This window comes from Salvia miltiorrhiza, chromosome 5, assembly GCF_028751815.1.
Source record: "Salvia miltiorrhiza cultivar Shanhuang (shh) chromosome 5, IMPLAD_Smil_shh, whole genome shotgun sequence".
In the NCBI taxonomy this organism is placed as follows: Eukaryota; Viridiplantae; Streptophyta; class Magnoliopsida; order Lamiales; family Lamiaceae; genus Salvia; species Salvia miltiorrhiza.
In genome coordinates this window covers 30,037,285-30,063,259 of record NC_080391.1, presented here as the reverse complement: position 1 = coordinate 30,063,259, position 25,975 = coordinate 30,037,285, and the positions used below count along the sequence as shown (strand labels likewise).

The following is a 25,975-nucleotide window of genomic DNA, read 5'->3' as shown; positions in this document are numbered from 1 at the left end:
CTCTGCATTAATCTAGATGAATTCGTCCAATATCTATTACTTATACACCCTGTTAATTTTTTTGACTTGGGGAGTTGGGGAGGGGGAAGAGTGGGGTTTGAACCCGGGATCTCACTGTTTACACACAGGAGATCGCAACGTTTGGTGTCCTCTTGGGAACATACACCCTGTTAATTAAGGTATGATAAAATAAACATACAAATAATCTCTATAGTATATATATCCATAAGGTTATTGGGAGAATCTAACCGATGAGCTTTGAATAGCTCGACATAAATGACTTATATATAGTTCAAAGGTGCGTTATCTTTGATTGTAAATTTATCATGGAAAAATAAGGGATGAACAAAATTTCACCTATTAAATCATTCATTTATTTTCCCCCATTTCCTACAAAATAGAATTTGACCATTATTCATTTATCATTTTCACTATAAAGGAGGGATAATATTATCCCTTCATTTTTGTGTGATAATATTATTCCTTCTTTGTAGTAAAAAAGACAAATAAGTAAGAGTCAATTTTTATTTTGTAGAAAATGAAAGAAAAAAAGTAAGAATTTAAAAATTGAAATTTTATTTATTCATCATTTTTTTCATAATAAATTTACCAAAGAGAACGCACCCCTAGCCTATAAGAGCTCTTCTCACCAATTTAGTATCCGTGGGGAAGCGGAGATAATATTGTCGGAAAACCAATATAATATACAAGTTTAAATCAAGATTATGCCTAATTTAAGACGTATGTGATTCATGTGTTTAGAAAAAAGACGTATGTGATTCGGATAATTTAGTCAATGGTGTAAAATATGTGATTCGGGGTATAAGATTAGAAATAGAACAAATTAAATAGAGGACGATGAAATAAAATGGGAAAGAAATTACTTAATGTAGCATGGCGTGTACGCGGCCATATTTGCTAATGCATGCATTTGTCTGTGTCCCCTCAATCTGTATAGAGTGAAAATTTAAAATGCTCTATTTTTTAACTTATATGTGAAAAATATCATTTTGTATAAATATAAATATTTTATGTTCTATTCTTTAAATACTCTTTGATTTAATAAGTTTATTTGTTTTTTGTGAAAGTCTTACACATTTGACCGATTTGACAACTATCAGTCATAAAAGTCAACAATTTGACAGCTATCAATTAAGAGTACATATGATCTGTGGGTGATTAGATCACGTGGTCGGCCGGCCGGATACATGATTTCACCGGACGGACACATGATTTTACCGGCTGAAAACATGATCTGAGTGACTATATTATCTACATATTTGTCTGATGGTTGCATTTATTGTATGAGCAATTTGAATTGTAAAGAAAAATAGTTTGCAGTAGTTGCATAGGAAAATTGAAAAAATAGGTTAAATTATTTTCGAATAATTCTAGTAAATAAGTAATGGTTGCTGAATTGCAAGTTATTCGTAGTTGCACAAAGAAAAATGGTGAAATATTTCAAATTGTGATTGCACAGCATATGCTATGTAGTTGCACGAAATAATTTGTGTTTGCTAAAGGGGGCTTTGCTTATATTGTTATAACATAAATAGTTTGCATTAGTTGCATAGAAAAATTGAAAAAGTATTTTAATGGGGTAATTGCCCCTAATTACATTAAGTTTGACAATTTTTTGGAATTGTACATCATCTTTAAAATCCGTCTCAGAATATATAACCTTTGTCTTTTTTCTAGAATTTCCCACGGGCACCCAATCACCCAAACGTGAAAATGAACGTCACATATACACGCCGAAAAATTTAATTAATTGTCTTGGCAGCCATGTAGGCAAAACGACATAGTTTTGAATTCTGGAATTGCACATTATTTTTTTTTTTAATCTTTTTTCTATTTTCCCCTTAATTTGAATTTCTCAAGATTTCCCTAATTTGACTAAGCCCTAATTTGACATTCTACTTTCCCCCTCATTTTAGAACTGAAGCCCTAGTTTCTCACACCAAATCGTGCAGCTACTTCACGATGGCCAGGGAATTGGATGGTGCTGGCTCTGGGTTCGACGGAGCTGAGACTCGCGAAGGCTCTCTGAATTGGATTCGACGGTGAAACAGGCTCTTGAGCAGCGGCACGCGACGAACCAGGGAAGCAGGGCACACGACAGCAGTCAGGCTTGCGACGGCGCCGACTCTGGGTTCGATGGGGCTGAGGCTCGCAAAGGCGCAGGCTCTACGGTTCGCGATGAAGCAGGCTCTTTAGCTCGCGAGGAAGCAGTAGAGCGGCGGCGCAGTGAATTGGAATCGACGGCGGTCAGGCTCGCGAAGACGCCGGCTCTGGGTTCATTTTCAGTTATGGAGTTCATTGAGTCGACGATGGAGGACAGGTGTGTACGTTTTCAGTTAGGGTTTCGTTCATTTGGCAGAAGCACTTATGCTTGTAGATGATGATTGAGTCTATTTTCTCTATTTGCAGTGGTTGTTTTGCTCTGTTTATTCATCACAGTGGGTATTTTGCTGAGGTTGAAGATGAAACATGTTACATGAATGGGTGTTATGTGGGTAGGTTTGACTGTCAAGAACATGATTTCAATTTATTGAAATAGCACGAAGCAATTAAATCAGTAGGGTATGCATCATAGAGTAAATTATGGTATAGATTACCTAGGAGCAACTCGTTTATCTGGATTGAACCTAAAAAACAGTTAAAGGACTTATTAAAGCTTCTAAGTAAAAAGAACTTGTAAAATTATAAGTGTATATATTGAGGGAGGGGTTGATGGTATGACTGGAGTGCTTCAAAGTAACCTAACTAGAACCAAGAGGGGTACTCCGGATGGGTAAAGCAAAGAGGAGGGTAATCCAGATGGGGGAATTGAAGTTGAGGGTGATAACAACTTAGGAGAAATCCCAAAGAGGGCAGATAACGGTTTAGAAGACGATGAACTAGCTGAGGGAGATGATGAGTATATACAAGTTAGGCAGAGAGTTAGAGAGACTGAATTGGAGGAATTAGAATAATTTTAGGGTTGAGCATATCTGCTTCTTTCTTCTGAAGCGATCAACCATGGTTTGCACACGATCGAAATTGTTCTTGAAGTACTTCATGCCTCAAGTGCTAGCATGTGCATAACTCGTCTTTCCCTGGATTTTATTGACTCCAATATCCAGATCCCTGCCATTAACATATGCTACTCTAGGCTGTTAAGGAGCCATGTAGCTGTAAAGCCTTTTTAATTTGCTCAAACTTATTACGTACCATCACAAGGATAAATGGAATTGCAGAATAATAATCTTTATGATAGTAATTATGTTATATAGATTACTATATTAGGATTTTGCAGAAGCATTTAGTAGCATAACCACGTTTTTATTAGCAACTACAACAATGGACAACTGTTAGCTTCTAGATCTTTAAGCAGCCACCAGCTCCTTCACTATGCAGACCTTGAGCGCAGTGGCGGAATGCTCTGTTCGTTCTTGAAGAAATTTTCGGGATCAACCTCAGTCTTAACTCGAACAAGACGATCGAAATTGTTCTTGAAATATCTGTTGCCCCAAATGCTGGCTTGTGCGTAACTCGTTTCTCCATGGGCGTTGTTGACTCCGAGGTCGAGATCTCTGTAGTTAACATATGCTGCCCTCGGACACCTCGAAACATAGGGAGTCAGGTAAGCGTCGAGCCTCCTAGCCCAATTTATAAACTTGTATGAATCTTGATTCTCGTCTTCTTCCCAGAACACCACCTGCAACATTTTGTAGAGGTTACCAGCTCTGTGAGGAAACGGAATGGCGGACTCAGAGATTTCAGCCATTCTTCCACCGAGTGGAGACATCAGTATCATAGTCGCCCCAGCTTCCTCTTCATAGAACAGTCTCCATAGGCCTTCAAGCCCATATTCGGGGATGGGTTCTTGCACATAATTCGATTTTCCTTTGAAGGGTTTTCTTGTGTTGGGCACAACTCTGTTCAGTAAAACTTGTGGCGGAGTTTCAATGGGGAAACTAGCTATAAACACCATTGCTTGTATCCAGCTCACTTCCGCGCAGTCTTCTCTCACTAACCCTAACTCAGGGAAACTTTCTTGCATCATCGTGAGCAATCTGTCGATCCCACCAAGGAACAACGAGTAAAAAGAAGCATTGATCGTGATGCTGCTTCTCTGCGTGGAATTTGTCACTGATAACATGATTCCGAGGAACAAATCTTTGTCCAAGTTTGGAGCTATGTGTTGCCATCGGTGAATGAGTTGTGTTGCATTCTGTTCCAACGTCCTGCTCACTCTGAAAACAGTGACCCTTTTTGGAACATCCACCAGTTGTACCTTCCATGCGACAATCACACCAAAGGTGGCGCCGCCGCCGCCTCTGATGGCCCAAAACAGATCTTCGCCCATTGATTTTCTGTCGAGAATTCTGCCTTTAGCGTCGACTATTTTGGCATCGATAACATTATCTGCAGCCAGACCATATTTTCTCATCATTGTGCCATAGCCTCCTCCACTTATGTACCCACCGAGGCCAACGGTTGGGCAAAGGCCGGCAGGAAACCCAAGAATCGGACTTCCTTCCGCGATCTTGTAATATAACGAACCGATGGTTGCGCCAATTCCAACCCAAGCCGTTTTTCTGTCAACATCAACTGTTATGTCACTGAGATTGATCAAATCAATGATGATGAACGGGAGTTGTGCTCTATAAGAGAGTCCCTCAAAATCATGTCCACCACTTCGAGTTCTAATTTGCAGTCCTCTCTCTTGGGCGCAGTGGATTAAAGGTGGGATTTGTGATTCGTGTCGTGGAGTGATGATGATAAGCGGTGATGAAGTAGGATCTGAGGCGAATCTCAGATTCCGGATGGTTAGTGGCAAAATAGATGAATAAGAAGAGTTGATTGGGGTGTAGATGTTGTTGGAAATGGAAGAGTAGTTGTTGAATTCTTTGGATAGACATTCAAGAAAGTTATCTGCACAAGATGATGCTCGTGAACACGAAATGATGGCAAGAAGAATCAAAGTGAAAGTGAAAGTGAAAATGCTTGGAGTCTTCATAGTTGAGAGATGATTTCTTTGTGGAATGAAGCTAGCTAGACTCATTCACGTTCTATTTGACAGGGAAAATTCAAACGGTAAAATAATTGGTCTGCCCAGGTTTGAATGAAATCAACACGTTTGAAATATTGTTAATTTCTGGAAATTTTTCGTTTTCTTACGTATTTTGTATTCACGCAATTAATTTAGCTAGCTTTGCATTAATCTGGATGAATTCGTCCAATATCTATTACTTATACACCCTGCTAATTAAGGTATATGATGATAAAATAAACATTTATATATATTTAGGGGTGTAATCGAACTGAGCCGAACCGAATAGTGGTGTGCTCAAGTTTGGTTTGTTTAGTATCAAATCGAATCCCGAACTTTACTTACCGAATACTTTGAGGCTCACGAGCAGTTCACGACCCCAATTGAGCCTTACAAACTTTCTAAATTTATATTTATATTCAAAATATTGATTATTTTATTTTAAAAAATAAATTATTTTATTCAAAATAATAAATATAATAATTATTTTCTTATAACTAACAAAATTAATTAATTAGAGATTTAAATACAATTATTATTAATTTTAATGGATAAATATAAGTTGTATCTACTAATAATTTATATTTTTTAAGCTGAATCACTTGACAAACATGTTCACGAGCTAACGAGCCGAATACTAAGCTCAAGTTTGGTTTGTTTATTTATCGAGCTTCTCTAAACGAACTTGAACGAGCTTTTTTCGAGCCGAGCTCCGAATAGTTTGTGAGCGGCTTGGTTTGTTTACAATCCTAATATATCCATAACCTTATTGGGAAAATCTAACCGACGAGCTTTGAATTAATAGCTCGACATAAATGACTTATAGTTCAAAGGTTCATTTTTTCTGATTGTAAATTTATCATGAAAAAATGAGGGAGGAACACAATTTTATCTTTAAATCCTTCATATATTTCTTTTCTCCCATTTCCTACAAAATATAATTTGACCCTTATTCATTCGTCATTTTCACTATAAAGAAGGGATAATATTATTCTCAATTTTTTGTGTGATAATATTATCCATCTTTTGTAGTGAAAATGAGAAATATGAGTAAGGGTCAAATTTTATTTTATAAAAAACAAGGGAAAAAAATAAAAACTTAAAGGATGAAATTTTATTTATCTATCATTTTTCCATAATAAATTTCCTAGTCTATAAGAGCTCTTCTGACCAATTTAGTGATCCGTGGGGAAGTGGAGATACTATTGTTGGAAAACCAATATAATACTACAAGTCGTGGAGATACTATTGTCGAATACTACAAGTTTTAATCAAGATTATGCCTAATTTAAGACGTATGTGATTCATGTGTTCAGAAAAAAGACGCATGTGATTCAATGGTGTAAAATATATTATAAGATTAGAAATAGAACAAATTAAATAGAGGACGATGAATAAAATGCGAAAGAAATTACTTGAGGGTGTTTGGCTGAGCTTATAAGCTCCTCAAAACAGCTTATAAGCTGTTTAGGAGCTTATAAGCTCCTCAAAACAGCTTATAAGCTGTTTAGGAGCTTATAAGCTCTTTCAAAGTGTTTGGCAAAATAAGTTCCTAAACAGCTTATAAGCTCCAAGAGCTTATAAGCTCCCCAAAAAATAAGTTCCTCTACCCCAACTTATTTTTTTATTATCTCATATGTAACAATTATTTTTACAAATATTTTTCAACTATAATTTATTATTTTCATCATATATCATTAAAGTTCATTTCTCTAAAAAAATATTCTCCCTCTCTAGCAAAAAAATTCTCTCTCTAGCTTAAGTTTAATTATCCAAACACTTTGACAACTTATAAGTTCTTAAAAATTACATCTTATAAGTTTTTGAAACATTTTATAAGCTCCAAGAGCTTATAAGTTCTTTAAAATAAGCTTAGCCAAACACCCATGGCGTGCACGCGGCCATATTTGCTAATGCATGCATTTGTCTGTGTCCCGTCAATTTGTAGTCCGCCTGAATTTCCACAAGTTCTAGTTGAAGGTTATTTTAGGATAAAATTGAAAAAATAACTAGTAAATAGTTTGGAATATATTTCATTGTTTAACCTATATTTAATAGATGCGTATTTTTGGATCCTTTTTGTAACATAGCAACCAATATGCATGAACGTGTAAGCACATGCATGAGAAATCTGAATACGTATTTGTTTATCCGTTTAATAGTTCGATTTGATCTTAGCAATGAACTCTTACACTTTTGTTGAGAATTTATTTGAATTTGGCAGTTGTATGTAGAATCATGAGTTTATAGTTGGGTGGGCTACGGTATAAACACTTCTTAACATATGAAATATGACTACCTAAAATATATAAATTATGTGTAGAACACGTATGAATTCGCCGTGTAAATGTATGAATTGCGAAAAATAATTTTTTTGCTACCTATGGGATTTGAACTCGGGACCATAAATTCATCAAACAAAGTGATGAATCAACCGTAGATTTTGATGATCTAAGAGCTGAAAATAATTCCTATTTTATATTCTAAAAAGTACTTTTATTTTAGTCCACCCCCCCCACACACACACACAATAGGGCGGGGTTAACATAAAACCCCTTATTAGAGTGAAAACTAAGAACCTATCGGTACCATAGTTGAAGATGGATGGTTTAGATTCATTTAAAATACTCCACGCGGATCTTAATTTCTAATTAACACGCATTCATTTTTAACTTGAAAGGGTAAAAAGATAAACATTTTTTCACTTTCAAATATTGCCATCCAGATTTTTCACTCTCCAATTCAACCGACGTAAACAATTTATGTCCATCTACACTATAAAAATCAGCCGATTAGCAACGGAATTTTCCATCGCTAAAAATGAAAATTCTGTCGCTAATCGCGGCTAACGACAGATTTTTTCCGAATCTAGAATCATGGTCGCTAGCAAAAATAGCGGCGGAAATGCATTCTGTCGCAAAACTAGCGACGAAAAGTTTCGTCGCTAAAACAGTTGTTGCTATTTGGTTGTTTATTTATAACTACGGATTAGTGACGGAAAATTTCGTCGCTAGTAGCGACAGAATAGATTATGTTGCTAATTTTGTTTGAGCATTTCTATTACTATTCCGTCGCTGAAGACAACAAATTTTGTAGAATATTTTTTGTATTATTTATATAAAAGTATTTAACCTATTAACACATTATTAATGCAACTTATTCATCAAAATATAAACAACAAAAAGTCTTATATCACATTAATTCATAGAAATCCAACATAACAAGTTCAATCTCCAACATTACTAAAAGTTAAAATCAAATTGTTCAATATAGTTCCAAACCAACATATAAAGATAAAAGGATCAAGAGGAAAATGATGGACGTCCTCTACCACTATCTAGCTTCGATAGAGCTTGCTCAAACGCCTCATGCTGAGCTCGTAGCTGAGCCTGAATCTGTGCCTAAACCTGTGCTTGTGCCTCGTCTCATGCCCTCAGCTCTGCTCGCATCTTTTCCTCGCTTTGATGGCGCTCCTGTCTCTCTAACTCTAACAGTTCTTGCACCTCCACCAATTTCTGCTGAGCAGTGGAATCGAGCTGGGAGGTCGCTGCAGAATCAACACTCAATGAACCACTTATATAGCAATGCGTAAGAGAACCAACACCAAATTAACAATCTCTTCTTCTTCGAGGGCTGAATAAGACTTTTGAAGATCTCATTCCTATCCACCTCTGGCACCTCATCTGTGCTGGGAACAGACTGGCTCAATGTCTCAATACGTTCATTCACCTTCGTCTACAATATAATTCAATATTAAACACTCTATTAAACAAGTTAATTAAAACTAGTTATGATTAACAACACAAAACTATTGATGAGGACTGTAATTCCCATCAGCGCTGTGCTTAGCAATCTAAGCCTATTTTACCTTATTATTATTATTATTATTATTATTATTATTATTATTATTATTATTATTATTATTATTATTATTATTATTATTATTATTATTATTATTATTATTATTATTATTATTATTATTATTATTATTATTATTACAGAAACTAACAGCGCAGGTACGATCGGATATCTTGGATAAAAGAGTAAGAAATCCACCTAAGTAGATGGAGTGAAGAATGATTGCACACAGAAACCTTCCCACGCAGCCAAGGTGCCTTCCTGCGCAGCCAAGTAGCTTTCCCGTGCAGCCGCGCAGCCAAACCAGAGCAGCGCAGCCAGAGCAGAGCAGAGCAGCCAGAGCAGAGCAGAGCAGCCAGACCAGAGCAGCGCAGACCAGAGCAGCGCAGACCAGAGCAGAGCAGCCAGACCAGAGCAGCGCTGCGCAGTCAGAGCAGCGCCACCAAAGTGCCGCCCTTCTTGCGCAGCTACGTATGATAGTTCAACTTCGGGAATAAGACCATTGTACTGAGTTTTGGGCCCAATTGACTAGATGAGTGGGCTTTTAGAATTAGGGTTTGCTCACAAACTATAAATAGCACATCTATTGGAAAACTAGAGGAGGATCTCATTCAAACAACACTTGTAATATGTAACTCTCTCTCAAAGGATAGTAAAACCAACGAAGAACCTCTCGTGGACGTAGGTCTTGATGGCCGAACCACGTAAATCCGTGTGTCATTTATCGCTTTTTAGTTTCTAGTTTAGGTGTTGGTGATTCAGTGCTTCACCAACTGGCGCCGTCTGTGAGAAATCGAGCTAAGGCGTGAGATTCATGGTTTCCGATTACTGTTCATCGAGTAAAGGGGAGAAGTACTGTTCATAAAAATTGGGGAAATTGGGGATCTGGGGTTACTGTTCATCGAAAAAAGAAAGTAAAAAAAAAGAAGGGGGAAAAGGGAGGATCGAAGGGGGTTCGACGAGGGAGCTTCCAGATTCCGACTCCAGTCCGAAGACAGTTGCTGCCGTCCCTAGATTCTGGATTCATCACCGCCGGTTAAAATCGGCCGTCTCACCGGCCACCAAAACGGCCGCCGTGCCCTGCCCTGTCTCCGATCGAAGACCCCAAATCGCGATGCTCTTCTTGTCTCTTCACCATAGCCGAGCCGTCCGCCGACGTGAGCCCTAGGAGCCGCGCCGCAGCACCGCTCTCGGAGCGCGATGCTGAGCGGACATTAGCGAAGAAAATCCGACAGCTACCGCCGCCAACTCAGAAATCCGACTAAGCCACAATTGTCATCTCAGTGCCTACATAGGAAGGTTTCTCTCGCCGACATTCAGTCCGCTCCATCTCCTTATCGGAACTCCGGTGAGGCCGATGTCGCGCCAATCGACGACGCCTTGGGTCTTAGCAGCGATTTGGGGACCACCTCCAACAATCGCTGCCCCAACAACAATCGAAGCTCGCCGTTTTCCATCACCATCTCCAATTCAGATCCAATCGAAGCTAAGTTATCCCCGCCTTTCTCTAAATTCGATCTGATGCCTGATCATGGTGTGGTTCTTAATCAACATTTACTGGAAAGCAGTTCTGGTGGATTGATGCTTGGTTATCTTTGCTTTCTATTATCAGTTTTTTATCTATTACATAGACGTGAATTTCGGTTTTGGCTTCACACTGTGACAGGAGATACAGAATATGTTTTGATTCTGTCAAATTAGAGGCTTAAGATGTTTAATCTCTTTGGGTGGTTCTTGATCAGTTTTCAAGGGAAGGCGGTTCTGATGATGATCGAGAAATTAGGGGAAATCCATGGACTTCACACCTCCTTTGAAGAATACGACGAAGCCCTCTCGTTAGGCAGCGGAAAAGGAAGAGCAGCGGAAAATCTTTGACGAATTCGGGGCGGCGTAACTCGTTTGTTTCACCGGAAAAATGATGTTCCATCGTCGCAGCTCACTGTCAGCGACTGGGCAGTCCAAGTAGTTGCCGCTGAACCACAATCATTTGTGGTGCCCGAATTTGGGTCGAATTACAGAAGTCAAGGGGAACTCAGGGAATTGCCCAGATTTGGAGAAATTCTCGAAAGGAACAGGGACAGGAACGCCTAATTCAGAAAGCTAAGTCATCTCTCTCGTTAAAATTAATCCTTTATTGTCGATTGGTGGTGTTTGTTGCTATCTTGTTGTGTTTTCAACTATAGCATCAGGGTCTAGAGGTGGAAGATCTACAGGGGTGTTAATTCAGCGAATCACCGGTGGCTTTGGGCAACCTAGTTCTGGCATCCTCCGCCGCGTTGATGGAGGAGAAGCTCTGACTTCCGACGCAGCGCCGCCTCTCTGCTTGGCAGCGCAGTCAGCGCCACCTCTCCGCTCGGCAGCGCAGCTAACGCCGCCTCGCTCCCTTGTGGCTATCTCAGTGCAGCCATGTGCCTCGACGCAGCGCCGCCTCTCTGCTTGGCAGCGCAGTCATCACCACCTCTCTGCTCGGCTGCGCAGCCAGCGCCGCCATTCAGGCCTTCGTGAAAGCACAGTATCGCGCGTTGCCGCAGCGCAAAGGCCGTGCCCTATCGTCGATTCATGCCGTGCGCCGCTGCCGCGACCAGAGCTACGCCTACAGACACCTCGTCTTCTTCGGTTCGATTTCTTCGATTCAGGGCAAAGCTCGATCCTAAACCGCAACGCCAGAGAGCCCTAACTATGCCCAATATTGCAAAGCTAAGTGTATTCTTACGATTTTCTCTATCAGATTGGGATTCTAATTTTTGTTTTCGAAACATATGAGCATGATTACAATAAGATTAACACTCACCTTTGAACCTTGTTCTAGCCACTAAACTTGTTCAAATTGGTTTTCTGCTGGTTACTGAATATAGTTTGGGCTCATTTCTGACAGTGAAAATTGAGGTGTAACTCAGGCTCACCCTCATTGTACAGTCCAGTTTTTCATCTGAAGAGTGATTTAATGGATCAAGGAATCAGCACGCAATGCCAAACAACTCTTCCTTGTCATCGTCCTACGATGCTATTCCAATGACAGTCGAATTAAAGCCGAGGCCTTGATCATATTTGGTATTCTAAAATGTGGCTATGTATCCCAATTTTCTCTCAGCTGCAGAGCAGCGCCTCGGCGGTGGCGGAGGCCATCCGTCGCTGGTGAAGTTTTTTACGTGAGCTGCATCGCCGACAGCCGCACCAACTGGCGAAGTTTTCTCTCATCTCTCCCGTCAGAGTCAAATCTGCTGCTTCTCTGGTTTGATGGAGCAGGGCACGCACCCTTCTAAACTCGAAGGAATGGATACACAACCTGCTCGCTCCAGATTCTATTGTCCAAGCCCACAAAGCTAAGCCTGATAGTCCTTCAAAACAGATGCTAAGTTCTTCATTTAGTTGACTATAAATTGAAAAATGACCGCTGTTTTATGTCTCGTACGCAACCTTGTTAGTACACTCACTCTGACCCTGCTGTTGTTGTTAATACACTTACTTTGAATTATTGAATGGAAGAGAGGGATTTTATGTGTTGATGAACTGTTCAAACTCAAGGGATTTGATGTTCCTTATTACAGGATGTATTTTTGGGGCATGTTGTTTGAGTATCTATGCTTATGTTCATGCTTGCTAATGATGCTTACCTGGATATTTTATTATCTTGAGGGGATACTTGTCACGGTTATATAAATGATTGGTGGGAGTCCTTATGGCCTTTGGTTCTAAAACCAATAAGATACATGGAATATGAATCATGTTTAAACACTTGAATATTGATTTAATTGGTCGGGGTAGGGACATAACATGGTGTCAGATGGGATTTCGCTTATATTGCAGTGCTAATTCTGCTCTAAAATGATGAAGCAATGTTGCATGGATGGTGAATTGTTTATCGTGACTTGCATTATTTTGGAAATACTTTGTGGATTTCTTGGAATTAAATTGAACTACCTTGACCTCACTAATTCACTTACTGACATCGATTTATTCAGGAACACATTACCTAAATTTTTGAACTGAAATTTACACTCAAGTTATCTAAATTATGGGAAATTGATGTGGCAGCGTTGTTTTGTGTTTTTTCTATAATCTCAGAGCAGAGCTGGTGTTGGAGCTAGGAGCTTGTTGAACTTCCAAGTGTTATATTGGACAAGTCTTCAATTTGGCTGTTACGGCACTCCAGCCTGCGGGCTTGATTAAAGTCTTGATACGAAGAGGTTTTCCAGTATCACAAGAAGCACAGGAATAGGCTGTCAGTTTCCAACCCTGACCCAGCACCGTTATTCAGCGCAGGAAGAGGCTGTCAGTTTCCCACGCTGACTCAGCATCATTATTCAGCGCAGTAAAAGGTCGCCGGGTTGCAGCGTTGCTTGGGAATTCTCAGCGAAACGAAGGAATATGCTGCGCAGCGCAGGGAGAAGGGAGAAGGGTAGTTCATCGGCTCGCCGAAGCAACGCAGGGCAGGAGAGGGCAGCTCATCGACTGCGCTGATGCAGTGCGCTGACGCAACGCAGAGAGGGAGAAGGATCATGCGAAGAAAGATACAACAGCAAAGGAAAAGGAGGAATTAGTGGAATAACAGGATGAAGTAAAATTATTAAGCTGCGCAGGAATGAAAGCAAGAAGAGTTACTAAAGCTGCGCTGCATAATTTTCTAAGCGGTGCTGCGGGATATCTAAGCTGGTCACCAACACAGGAACTCTACATCCCAGCACAAAATGTCTAAGCCGTAATGTAACAAAGGTAACCCACTAACTAGTGGTGATCCAGGTACTTCGCAGAACTATAATTTCTTACTACATGATCTTAAGGTGTCTCATCAAAACATGTAAGCATGATTGGGATTTGGAAAATGTTATACTTTACCACTTGAGAAAAATCATGATTTATATTATCTCGTGAAGGGATTTGGGAATTTGATATTATGTCTTGGAAGCTGCACACCTTCTGCATATGTGCCTAGGTCTGAAATATGAATTGACTAAGTATACGAAGCTGCACACCTTCTGCATACGTGCTAGGGCTTGGAACATAATTTGGATAACATACTTTGGGACCATAGAGTCATACTAGCCCTGTCACTAGCATCACAAGTAGGAACACCAATCACAAGCATACACATAACATGTTTATTCTAATCATGCACATGTTACTAAGAGGGAGGGAGTAGGGTATATGTTGCCATCTGTATTTTTCTTGAAAATTTACAGCACATCAGTAATGGTTAACAATGCTGGAAAACCTGCTTCGGCAGAAAATGAGCTTTAGTGGCAATTCAGCCACATTTCGGAGGGGAAAGCCTTAAGTAGAATTTGGGTCTTCTCAGCGCAGTTAGGATATTTATCTCAGCTACCTCTGCGCAGTTATCTCAGCGCAGCTATCTCAGTTATCTTAGCTACCTCAGGGCAGCTACCTCAGCGCAGCTATCTCAGCTATCTCAGCGCAGCTATCTAGTTATCTCAGCTACCTCAGCGCAGCTATCTCAGCACAGTCAGGGCAGCTATCTCAGCTATCTCAGCGCAGCTATCTAGTTATCTCAGCTACCTCAGCGCAGCTATCTCAGCACAGTCAGGGCAGCTATCTCAGCTATCTCAGAGCAGCTATCTCAGTTATCTTAGCTACCTCAGGGCAGCTACCTCAGCGCAGCTACCTCAGCGCAGCTATCTCAGCACAGTCAGGGCAGCTATCTCAGCTATCTCAGCGCAGCTATCTAGTTATCTCAGCTACCTCAGCGCAGCTATCTCAGCACAGTCAGGGCAGCTATCTCAGCTATCTCAGAGCAGCTATCTAGCTATCTCAGCTACCTCAGGGCAGTTATCTCAGCTACCTCAGCATAGCTACCTCAGCGCAGCTATCTCAGCACAGTCAGGGCAGTTATCTCAGCTACCTCAGCGCAGCTATCTCAGCGCAGATATCTCAGAGCAGCTATCTCAGCTATCTCAGTAGTTTTCAGCGCAGAATGTCCGAGCCGTTGTCAGTTTAGATTGTCTATGCTCCACGCAGGATTATCGTAAGCCGCGAAAGTTAGACAGGGGTGTACCATCTTGATTGTCTATGCTCCGCGCAGGATTATCGTAAGCCGCGAAAGTTAGACAGGGGTGTACCATCTTGATTGTCTATGCTCCGCGCAGGATTATCGTAAGCCGCGAAAGTTAGACAGGGGTGTACCATCTTGATTGTCTATGCTCCGCGCAGGATTATCGTAAGCCGCGAAAGTTAGACAGGGGTGTACCATCTTGATTGTCTATGCTCCGTGCAGGAATATCGTAAGCCGCGAAAGTTAGACAGGGGTGTACCATCTTAAGGGTCGCGCTGCGGAAATGTACCATCTTGAGGGCCGCGTTGCGGGGGTGTACCATCTTAAGGGCCGCGCTGCGGAAATGTACCATCTTGAGGGCCGCGTTGCGGGGGTGTACCATCTTAAGGGCCGCGCTGCGGAAATGTACCATCTTGAGGGCCGCGCTGCGGAAATGTACCATCTTGAGGGCCGCTATGCGGGAGTGTATCATCTTTGTCAGTGCAGGTAGTGCAGCGCAGTCAGCGCGGAGTTGTCAGCGCAGATCACTTGAGTCTTCCCAGCACAGGTTATCTAAGCCCTTATTATCTTTAATGATGTTCGACGAATCAAAAGGAATAATTGCTATCTCTTTTATCTCAGCTTATTTCCAGCATTAAAATACTTTGTCTTTATCATTTTTGCAAAGATTGACAGTTCTTGTCTAATAAGTCGCAGGGAATCGTGTATGCTTAATTGACACGGGAGAGCAGCACAGCGCTGATTTCACACCACACACCCCTAGTTGAACAAAGAGAACGCTGTTCAACTAGACTAGGGGGGGAGTAGCTGATGAGGACTGTAATTCCCATCAGCGCTGTGCTTAGCAATCTAAGCCTATTTTACCTTATTATTATTATTATTATTATTATTACAGAAACTAACAGCGCAGGTACGATCGGATATCTTGGATAAAAGAGTAAGAAATCCACCTAAGTAGATGGAGTGAAGAATGATTGCACACAGAAACCTTCCCACGCAGCCAAGGTGCCTTCCTGCGCAGCCAAGTAGCTTTCCCGTGCAGCCGCGCAGCCAAACCAGAGCAGCGCAGCAGAGCTGCGCAGCCAGAGCAGAGCAGAGCAGCCAGAGCAGAGCAGAGCAGCCAGAGCAGAGCAGCGCAGACCAGAGCAGCGCAGACCAGAGCAGAGCAGCCAGACCAGAGCAGCGCTGCGCAGTCAGAGCAGCGCCACCAAAGTGCCGCCCTTCTTGCACAGCTACGTATGATAGTTCAACTTCGGGAATAAGACCATTGTACTGAGTTTTGGGCCCAATTGACTAGATGAGTGGGCTTTTAGAATTAGGGTTTGCTCACAAACTATAAATAGCACATCTATTGGAAAACTAGAGGAGGATCTCATTCAAACAACACTTGTAATATGTAACTCTCTCTCAAAGGATAGTAAAACCAACGAAGAACCTCTCGTGGACGTAGGTCTTGATGGCCGAACCACGTAAATCCGTGTGTCATTAAACGCTTTTTAGTTTCTAGTTTAGGTGTTGGTGATTCAGTGCTTCACCAACTATTTATAAGACATGAGAAATAAAATGAAATTATCAAATTCAAACTGTCAAATTAGCCCATCAATCTCTACATTTGTTCATAACCATTTGGCAATGCTTTTCTTACCATTTAAGATAAACATCTGCACTAATCTTAAAGATCAATAACAAAAACTATCGACTTTATATCATGAAGCTCATTCCCATCATCAAGTAAAGATATGTTTCCATTATTCCATATGCTATATTAGCATTTCATTTAAGAAATTTACTGCCTACATGCATTTTGAGTAGTTAAAAGTAGTTATAAAAATACTTACTGCAATAGCACGAGACTTTCCATCCGTGTAATCACCAGATTTTGTGACGTGAAACCTTTCGAACACATCGAGCTGGACCTCTTCTACGGTGACTCCTTTCTCTTTTGCCTATGCATTTAGACACATAAAGTTAAAAATTTAATTAAGTGAAGTTTATTAAACTAGAAAGTAATTACCATTTTCATGGCGTAATCCAAAGCACATCTTGAGCCACCTCTATGCTTTATGATCCCTGTTCCAACTCCATCTGGTTCAGATATCCTATTCCTTCGCGCCTTTTTTGCTTTTGCTTTTGCTTTTGCTTTTGCTTTCACATCATCCCGACCCCAATACTCTTTCCAACTTGGCCAATCTCTTCCAGGAATGAATGGAGGTGGTTGCTCGTCTTGATCTTATGAATAAGATCTTTATATCTATCTCTTGCCCTCGTGTACCAATGTTTGTACACAACATCTTCACTCAATCCTGTCCAGTAGAAGAATTTCTACAAAAAAATTCATCATTTAAACATCATTAGTTTCCAAACATCATTAGTTTCATATTCATTTTTTACCTTAAAGTCTTTGAAATACTCCTTCTTCTGTTCATCCGACACTAATTTCCAACAGAAGCCATGATGATTCATTACTCGCTGGAATGACTCAGTAATCACATGAGAGACATCATGTGAGGGACATAATATCCTACCATTGACATTATGATGGTTAATACGCTGAAATACAAGTAAAAATTTAAATACAATAGATAACATACCCCCTGACGATCATCAGCTCCTTCATCCCAGCCCTAGATAGTGATGTCTCGCTACTTGAGCCAGCCTCTCTTCCACCTAATGATAAATCTCCCACCGACGCGCTAATGCCACCACCCTCTGATGATGATGAATGTGGAGGCTCAGTCCTCCGACTAACTGCAGCTCCATTTCGTCCTCTATTAGCCATCTGAAAGTAAATATAGAAATGCATAAGTAAATACATTGTATAAAAAATTTAAATTGATAAAATTAAACTTATAAAACAAAATTTAAATTGCCACATTCTAATTTAAATGTAAATACCCTAATCAACATCGTCCTAATCAGAATCACTCGAATTATCATTATCTTCTTGCTCGGACAACTCATCATCATCATTATCATCTTCTTCATCTTCTATGTCAATCAAAGTACCATCAGGATGGACTAATGTTGTGTCATCATCCATAATTGGATTTGTAATTGAAGGCAACTCATCCTCTTGAAATGATGGAGGTACTATTAAGCTAGATGATTGATCTGAGACTTCCACATTAAATCTAGCTTTAATTTTGCAAACTTCCCACCAGTCATTAGTAGACTACTTTAAACTCGGATATGGACAATAATACACTTGGATAGCTTGGTGGGCTAAGACAAACGGTTCATACTTGTTGTACCTTCGCGTATGGTTTACAGAAACTGACTTATAGTCAGGATGCACTGATGTCTCCGACCGTAATGGATCAAACCACTCACATTTAAACATTGTTATGGTCTTTATTGGTAGCCCAGGATATTCTAACTTACAAACATTCAACAATCGACCATAAAAATCGAGTTCATCCTTGTTGTCTGTACCATAAGTCTCACCCTTAATGCATACTCCACTATTCATTGTTGCTCTCAGTGTCCCACATTCCAAAGTGTGAAATTTATATCCATTCACATAATATCCTGGATACGTCTTAATTAGTGGTGAAGACCCTTTTGCAATATCCAATATAAATGGATTCACGACGTTGCTAGTAGGATTTTTGACCTATATCATAATTATCAAATCATCATCAATAATATAAAATATATTAAATATTAAATGTTGCGTATAATTCATGAGATAAACACTCACATATGCACCAAACCAACGCGCAAAGTCTCTTTCGATCTTCTTTTGAATATCAGTGCTTGAGATCAGCGGATTTGATCTTTGCAAATCATCGATAAACAAACTTCAAATGACACAAGTTATCATATTAATATTTTAACTACTAAATATTTTTTTTTTCAACAAGTAGCGATATACATACTCCAAATACGTGTCTGCAACTTCAATACAATTGAGCAACACATATAAATGAGCAGCATCATACTCCTTGCTGTCGAGATATCTCTTTGACATCTTTCCAAAAGGTCGTCCAGCTTGCTTGAAGATTGAAAGCATATCTGGATAGTCATCATACTTACTCTCTCCTCGACCATCATAATTGCGAGGCACACTTCTAAACTTTGTTCTTACATGATCTTCAAGGCGGCAGCGCAGAGATCGGCGGCAAGGCCTAGCCCCTTCTTTCTGGGCGGCACATACGTATGAGTTATGTCGATTACTTTACTGCCTCTTTCTGTGGCCACAATCACTGGACAAAAGGATCTGAGGGAAAGAGGAGCCCGGGCCTCAGGCGGATGGGTAGGGATTCAGGCGCCGGATGGGTAGGGATTCAAGCGGATGCATCGGAGAAATGAAAATAGACGTTGAATTTTGATCAGGGTTGCAGCGAAATGAAAAAGAAAACAGAATTTAAATTTGTAAAGTTTTAACGCCAGAATCAATTCCGTAGTTAAAATTAGATTATATAAATAATCAATATTCTTCATTTTTAACGACAGAATATTTCCGTAGTTAAATTTAATTTATACAAATAATTAATAATATTTATTTTTAACGACAGAAATAATATGTCATTAAAATTAAATTATTTAAATAATTAAATTTTTTTAGTTTTAACTACGGAATAATTCCGTAGTAAAATCTTAAAGACGGAACTTCCGTAGCTAATTCCGTCGTTAAAATATTTCTGTAGCAAATCCGTTGTAAATTCTGTCGTTAATTGTTGAAATTGTATGCCGTCGTTGGTTTGTTGTTATTCTGTCATAATTTTATAATGGAATCTTGTTCCGTCGCAGTTCGACTGTTTTTTGTAGTGCTATACTCATTATCTACACTGATTCATATGTACTCATCCATAATTTTGTAAAACATTGTATTGAAAGAATGAAATTGGAAGCAATTTTTTGTGTGTTTAAACTGCAGTTCATGTTTCATACCTACCAGCATAGTTAAGTGCTTTCACAGTCCTGATCATATATACAACAGTGAGGTATTTTTATTTTTTTGTGCAATCCCATTCTTCAATAAGGTGTAGTTATTTTGGATGTTTTTGATTTATTGTATATTTTTCTTTTGTAATAATGTTGTCAATTTAAAATTTGAATTCATTGTTATTCGTAGTTGGTGTAATTCAATAACACAAATACTCCTGTGCAACTGGTTTTCAGAATGACACTACTTCATTAGAGAAATGACACTTGAACATTTCCGAATAACACTACTTCAACATACAAATGACACTTGAAGTCAAGTGTCATTTGTATGTTGAAGTAGTGTCATTCAGAAACTAGATGCACGGTGCAACCGTTTGCACGGGAGACGGGAGAGTGCCTCATTCAATAATCATAGTGCATGGATTCTTTAGGTTGCACCCGACAAATATTGGGATTCCACATGATGTACGTTGGGATTGCACACAATATTTTTAATCACTAAGTACTTATATAGTGATTTAAATGCTATTAATGTTTTAGTTTCACACGATGACGATATTATCTACATATTTGTCTGATGGTTGCATTTACTGAATGAGCAATTTGAATTGTAGAGAAAAATAGTTTGTAGTAGTTGCACAAGAAAATTTAAAAAATGGGTTAAATTATTTTTGAATAATTCTAGTAATGGCTGCTGCATTGCAAGGTATTCGTAGTTGCACAAAGAAAAATGGTGAAATCTTTCAAATTGTGATTGCACAGAATATGCTATGTAGTTGCACGAAATAATTTGTACGAGTAATAAATTGTGTTTGCTAAAGGGGGCTTGCTTATATTGTTATAACATAAATAGTTTGTAGTAGTTGCATAGAAAAATTGAAAAAGTATTATAATGGGGTAATTGTCCCTAAATACATTAAGTTTCACTATATTCTGAAATTGCACATCATCTTAAAAATCCACCTCATAATACATAACCTTTGTCTTTTTCTGGAATTTCCCACGGTTACCCAACCACCCAAACGTGAAAATGATGTGGACACCGGAAACACCACATATACACGCTGAAAATTTTAAGTTCTGGAATTGCACTTTATTTTAATTTTTTTTTCTATTTTTCTCTTAATTCGAATTTCTCAAGATTTCCCTAATTTTACTAAGCCCTAATTCGAAATTCTACTTTTCCCCACGTTTTAGAACTGAAGCACTAATTTCTCACACCAAATCGTGCAGCTACTCCACGGCGATCAGGGAATTGGACGGTGCCGGCTCTGGGTTCGACGGAGCTAGGACTCGCGAAGGCTCTCTGAATCGATTCGATGACGAAGCAGGCTCTTGAGCTTGCCACGAAGCAGGGGAACAGGGCACACGATGACAGACAGGCTCGCGTCGGCGCCGGCTCTGGGTTCGACAGGGCTGAAGCTCACGAAGGCGCAGGCTCTACGGTTCATGACGAAAGCAGGCTCTTTAACTCGCGACGAAGCAGGGGAGCAACGACGTAGTGAATTGGAATCGACGACAATCAGGTTCGCAACAATGTCGGCTCTGGGTTTATTTTTAGTTATGGAGTTCATTGAGTCGACGATGGAGGACAGGTATGTATGTTTTCCATTAGGGTTTCGTTCCTTTGGCATATGCAGTTATGCTTGTAGATGACGATTGAGTCTATTTTCTCTATTTGCAGTGGTTGTTTTGCTATGTTTATTCATCATGGAGGGTATTTTGTTGAGGTTGTGTCACATGAATGGGTGTTATGTGGGTAGGTTTGACTGACAAGAACATGATTTCAATTTATTGAAATTGAACGAAGCTGTTAAATCAGTAGGGTATGCATCCTGGAGTAAATTATGGTATAGATTACCTAGGAACAACTCATTTATCTGGATTGAATCTGAAAAACAGTTAAAGGACTTGTTAAAGCTTATAAGTAAAGAGTGTAGAATTATAAGTGTATACGTACTTGAGGGAGGGATTGATGATATAATGGAGTGCTTCAAAGTAACCTACCTAGAACCGAGAGGGGTACTCCAGATGGGGAAAGCGAAGACGAGGGTGATCCAGATGGGAGAATTGAAGTTGAGGGTGATAACCACTTAGGATAAATCCTAAAAGAAGCAGATGACAGTTTAGAAGACGATGAACTAGCTGAGGGAGATGATGAGTATATACAAGCTAGGCAGATGGTTAGAGAGACTAAATTGGAGGAATTGGAATAATTTTAGGTTTGACTGCTACATTGTATGCCACTCATAGTTGTACACAACAAAAACTATTATGCATAGTTCTGACATCTATAGTATGTGATTATTCACGCATTAAAATTATTAGCATAAATAAATTATGTTATGAGAAAAATAATATTTGTAATAAATGTGATGATTGTTTATGTAAAATTTTGAAGTTGCACAATGAGCTCCTTCTTATTGAAAATTTGTTTGTTGCATTATTATGCAATACGAGTTGCACTCAAATTATCCACTTCCACAACAATAACATTCATGATGCATCACATATAAATACATAATATTCTAGAAGTTCATGCATTTAGTTTCCAACCAAATAGGTGATGCAAATCATGATTGGTGTAGGGTATTGTTCGCTATTTATTTTCACTAAGCCGCAAGTGTATGGGTAATTGCAATATAAGGAAGCAATGTCGTATCTCACGAGGATTAGTGGTTAAACTCTAGTGATTACCTAATTCATTGAGCTAGGGATATTTAGACTAAGTGGTAAAGTGAGTGGTTTGGTTATCTAAGTGATTACTTAACAAATTTAAAGATAATTAAAAATCAAACAAGCAAAGTGGATTAATTAAGAGATAAAGGAATTTAGGGACTAGACATCAATAGATTAGCAATGGACTTCAAACTAAATCAATATTAATCTTGATATGACCAAATATCTAGGGCGATCTCCCCACTAGTTTTAGCCCCCTCCCAGACGACTAAAACGGTAGATTACGGGTCATAATTGTCATCTCCGATTAATTTCTAACCTATAACTCCCAAGACCACAAAAGACTGACAAACTCCCACCCAACTCTCAACCTTCTGGTTTATTGAGTTGATATGTTTCAAACTCCTAATCTATTGTAATTATCCTGTACCGATTCAAATTACAAATGAGAAATGCATAAAAAGTGGCCAACCATTCATACAAGAGGTAAGTAAAGCTAGGGATTGAAAATATAGTAAAGCATAATCAAGATGCATATATCAAATGAAGAATTCAATCTATTACAGTATCCATCTAATCTAATCCCCAAATCAAAATGGGGGTTTAGCCTAACATGCTTACATATAAATTATCTAAGTAAAAATGGAACATAATCAAAAGAGAGAGATGGGTAGAAATGACAAATCCTATTCAATGATTCTTTCTCCATCTTCTTCATTCTCTCATCTTCAATGCATTGATCTTGGGTAGTTGAGTGTAGTAATGGAGGAAGGGTTTGGTTTCGAGGATTTGGGGTGAATTAATTGAGTGTGTGTGATGAATGATGAGGAGAAATGAAGGTCAAAGGGGTTTTTGGACTGAAATTCGCGTCTGGGGCCCATAATTGGAGGTTTTCCATCTTTTCCCTGCGGTCACAGTAGTGACCACAACTTCAAATATGGTGGAGAATGGCAGGGACCTGTGGTTGATAAACACTCATTTTGCATAGTTTTTATGGTTTATATCTTGTGATTTATGTCAAACTTGTGCCCATTGTGTGATTGTTTAGAGTTAGTTTCATGTTATTTTGTGATTTCACGTTTGGGTATAGTTTTGGCTGTTAGATGCAGGAATGGGTGTTCTTGGAGCATGTTGAATGAGGAAAGTTTCAAAGAAAGGATGTGAGAGAGAATCGAGCCCAAAAATCGAGAAAAGACGAAGAATTTGAGCTGAAATCGAGAAGGAGCAAAATCAGCGGTCAAAGGAGTTGACCGCCGAATTTCGGCCGTTTGAAGAACAAAAATGGCGACCAACTCGGCGGCCGCCGAGATCCCTGGATGAATTTTGTGCTTATGGAGAAAATTCGGCGACCGCTGAATTTATGATGTTTCAAGGGCAAATTCGGCGACCTGATCGGCGACCGCCGAACAGGCCGTCGTTTTGTCCGCGTTTTTCCGCTTTTCAATGTTAGTTTCGAATTAAAACTCAGTGTTTTACTCTAAGACTATAAACAGGTCTTCTTTTGACCTATCTAGGGTTCCCAGTTTTTGTTTTTCAATTTCATAGCTTTAGAATTCATTATTTTTACAGTTTTCAAGGCTTGGATCAAGATTGAAGATTCAAACTGCTACAATCGTTCTACTTTCGGTTTTTATACAATTCAGTTTTTATAATTGTGTTCTTTATAATTATGTTTGACGACCGACCATTTAATCTGCTCCAAGGATCCGCCGCTGCGGTCCCTTCCGGCGAAGCCGCGCCAGACCAGCAGCGAGTGAGGAGCGGAGTCGAGACCATCATCTAGATTCAGCTGTTGTCGCGGGTTCGAGCGGCGACTTCTAAATCTTCTCTTCTTCTCAAGGATCCGCCGCTGCGGTCCCTTTCCGGCGAGACCGCGACAGACCAGCAGCGATTGGGGAGCGGAGTCGCGGTGCGGCGGCACTCAGCTCTCGATCGGAATAGTTGGCGCAAGTCAACGGCGGCGGTAGCTTCTTATTCCAGATCTGGGCGGTTTCTCTTCATGAAAACAGAGCCCTAGGATGCGCGCCTTTCTTCTCCGGGCGGTCCACGCGGCGGCGCGCGCTGCCGTCTAGCCTCCGGCTATCTCCTATCTGCGTCCTTTCTTGGGGACGGTGCTATTATGGCTTCCCTCACCGTTCCCGCAGGTCTCAAATAACTATGTCTCTTGTCACGTTTTGCCTGGTTCTCGGCCTTCTCCTATGGCCAGCGTCGTCTCTCCGGTGGACGCCTCCACACCTTCTGATCAGAAGGCGACGGATTATGATTCTCCGCAGTTGGCGGCACAGAAAAATCAACCGCCTTCTCAGGCGGAGACGACGTCTGTCGCGAATCCTCTTCGGCTTGGGGGGCCGACCTCGGCTATGCCGCCACTGGAACAGTTCGTCGGGAAGGGTCAATCTAAAGCTCAGCAATCCAGTCGATCTTTTGCGGATACTCTCAAACAGACGAAGGGAAGTCGGCAAGCTGATGTTCCTGCCTATGACTACACGGTTCTACAACCTTCTTTGGTCAATGATAAACCCTGTCTTATCATTTCGGAAGGGTTCCATCAACGACAAGTGCGATCATTCTCTCATGCCCTGCATGGCCGGATTATCCTTCGCAAGGGGGATCGTCCTCGTTTTGCTACTGATTTGCATGTCGAGTTACAGCAGTTATGGAAGCCGGATTTATCTTGGGAAATTATTCCTCTGGGTAAAGGTTGCTTCACCCTGAAATTCTCCTCTGCGCAAGATATGGCGCTGGCTTTCGCTAAAAATACATGGAAATTACGTCCGGGCATCTTGCATTTGCAGACTTGGGTCCCAAATTTTGATCCATACAAGGATTCATCCACTAAAGCACAAGTTTGGATTCGTGTTTTTAATTTACCTCACGAGTATTGGCATCCGGAGGTGCTTTCTGGTATTGCTAGACACGTAGGGGCACCAATTGTTATTGATGGTTTATCTGCTCATGCTTCTGTGGGTCATTTTGCGCGTATTTTGGTTGAGATGGATGTCTCCAAGGCTGTGCCTGATTTTTTTGATGTCAAATGTGGGGATCGGGTTTTTGTTCTCGAATTTGGATATGAAGACCTCCCATATTATTGTCACTCTTGTTGTGTTGTTGGCCATGCTACTACCTCTTGCAGGAGATCTAAAGAGGGGATGAATGATACTGAGGGTCAGCCCGCTGGCAAAGGTACTGACCCAGCCCCTGTTCAGCAACATCGCTCCAAATGGAAACAAGTGGATCGTAAACAGGCCTGCTCTGAGGCTTCTCTTCAGATGGTTGTTTATGAGAAGGGTGGAATACTGACCCCCTCAAATCATGACTCTGCTCTTGGGGATGACGAGATGGACACCTTCCCGGATTCAACAAGGGAGGATGTCGTTGGTTCCCTAAATCTTGGATCTGATGCTGCGCAGGTGGACCTTCACAACCCCTTTGCTGCTCTGGAGTCGTTGGATGCTGAGGTTCAGTTGGATAATGAGGTTGTCTCTGAACACTCGGTTGGTGAT

At 40.3% G+C, this 25,975-nt stretch overlaps 1 protein-coding gene and 1 long non-coding RNA gene across 2 annotated transcripts; one reads left to right on the top strand and one right to left on the bottom strand.

Moving 5' to 3' along the window:
- Window positions 1–1,905: 1,905 nt before the first annotated feature.
- On the bottom strand, window positions 1,906–5,255 carry LOC131026376 (tetrahydroberberine oxidase-like). The gene has a single exon (XM_057956244.1). The coding sequence runs from the start codon at window positions 5,048–5,050 to the stop codon at window positions 3,392–3,394; it is 1,659 nt and encodes a 552-aa protein (XP_057812227.1). The 5' UTR covers window positions 5,051–5,255; the 3' UTR covers window positions 1,906–3,391.
- A 15,587-nt stretch (window positions 5,256–20,842) lies between these two features.
- Window positions 20,843–24,124, top strand: LOC131026416 (uncharacterized). The gene is made up of 2 exons (XR_009102294.1): window positions 20,843–21,388; window positions 23,576–24,124. It is a non-coding gene; the product is annotated as an uncharacterized LOC131026416 (long non-coding RNA).
- Window positions 24,125–25,975: the final 1,851 nt, after the last annotated feature.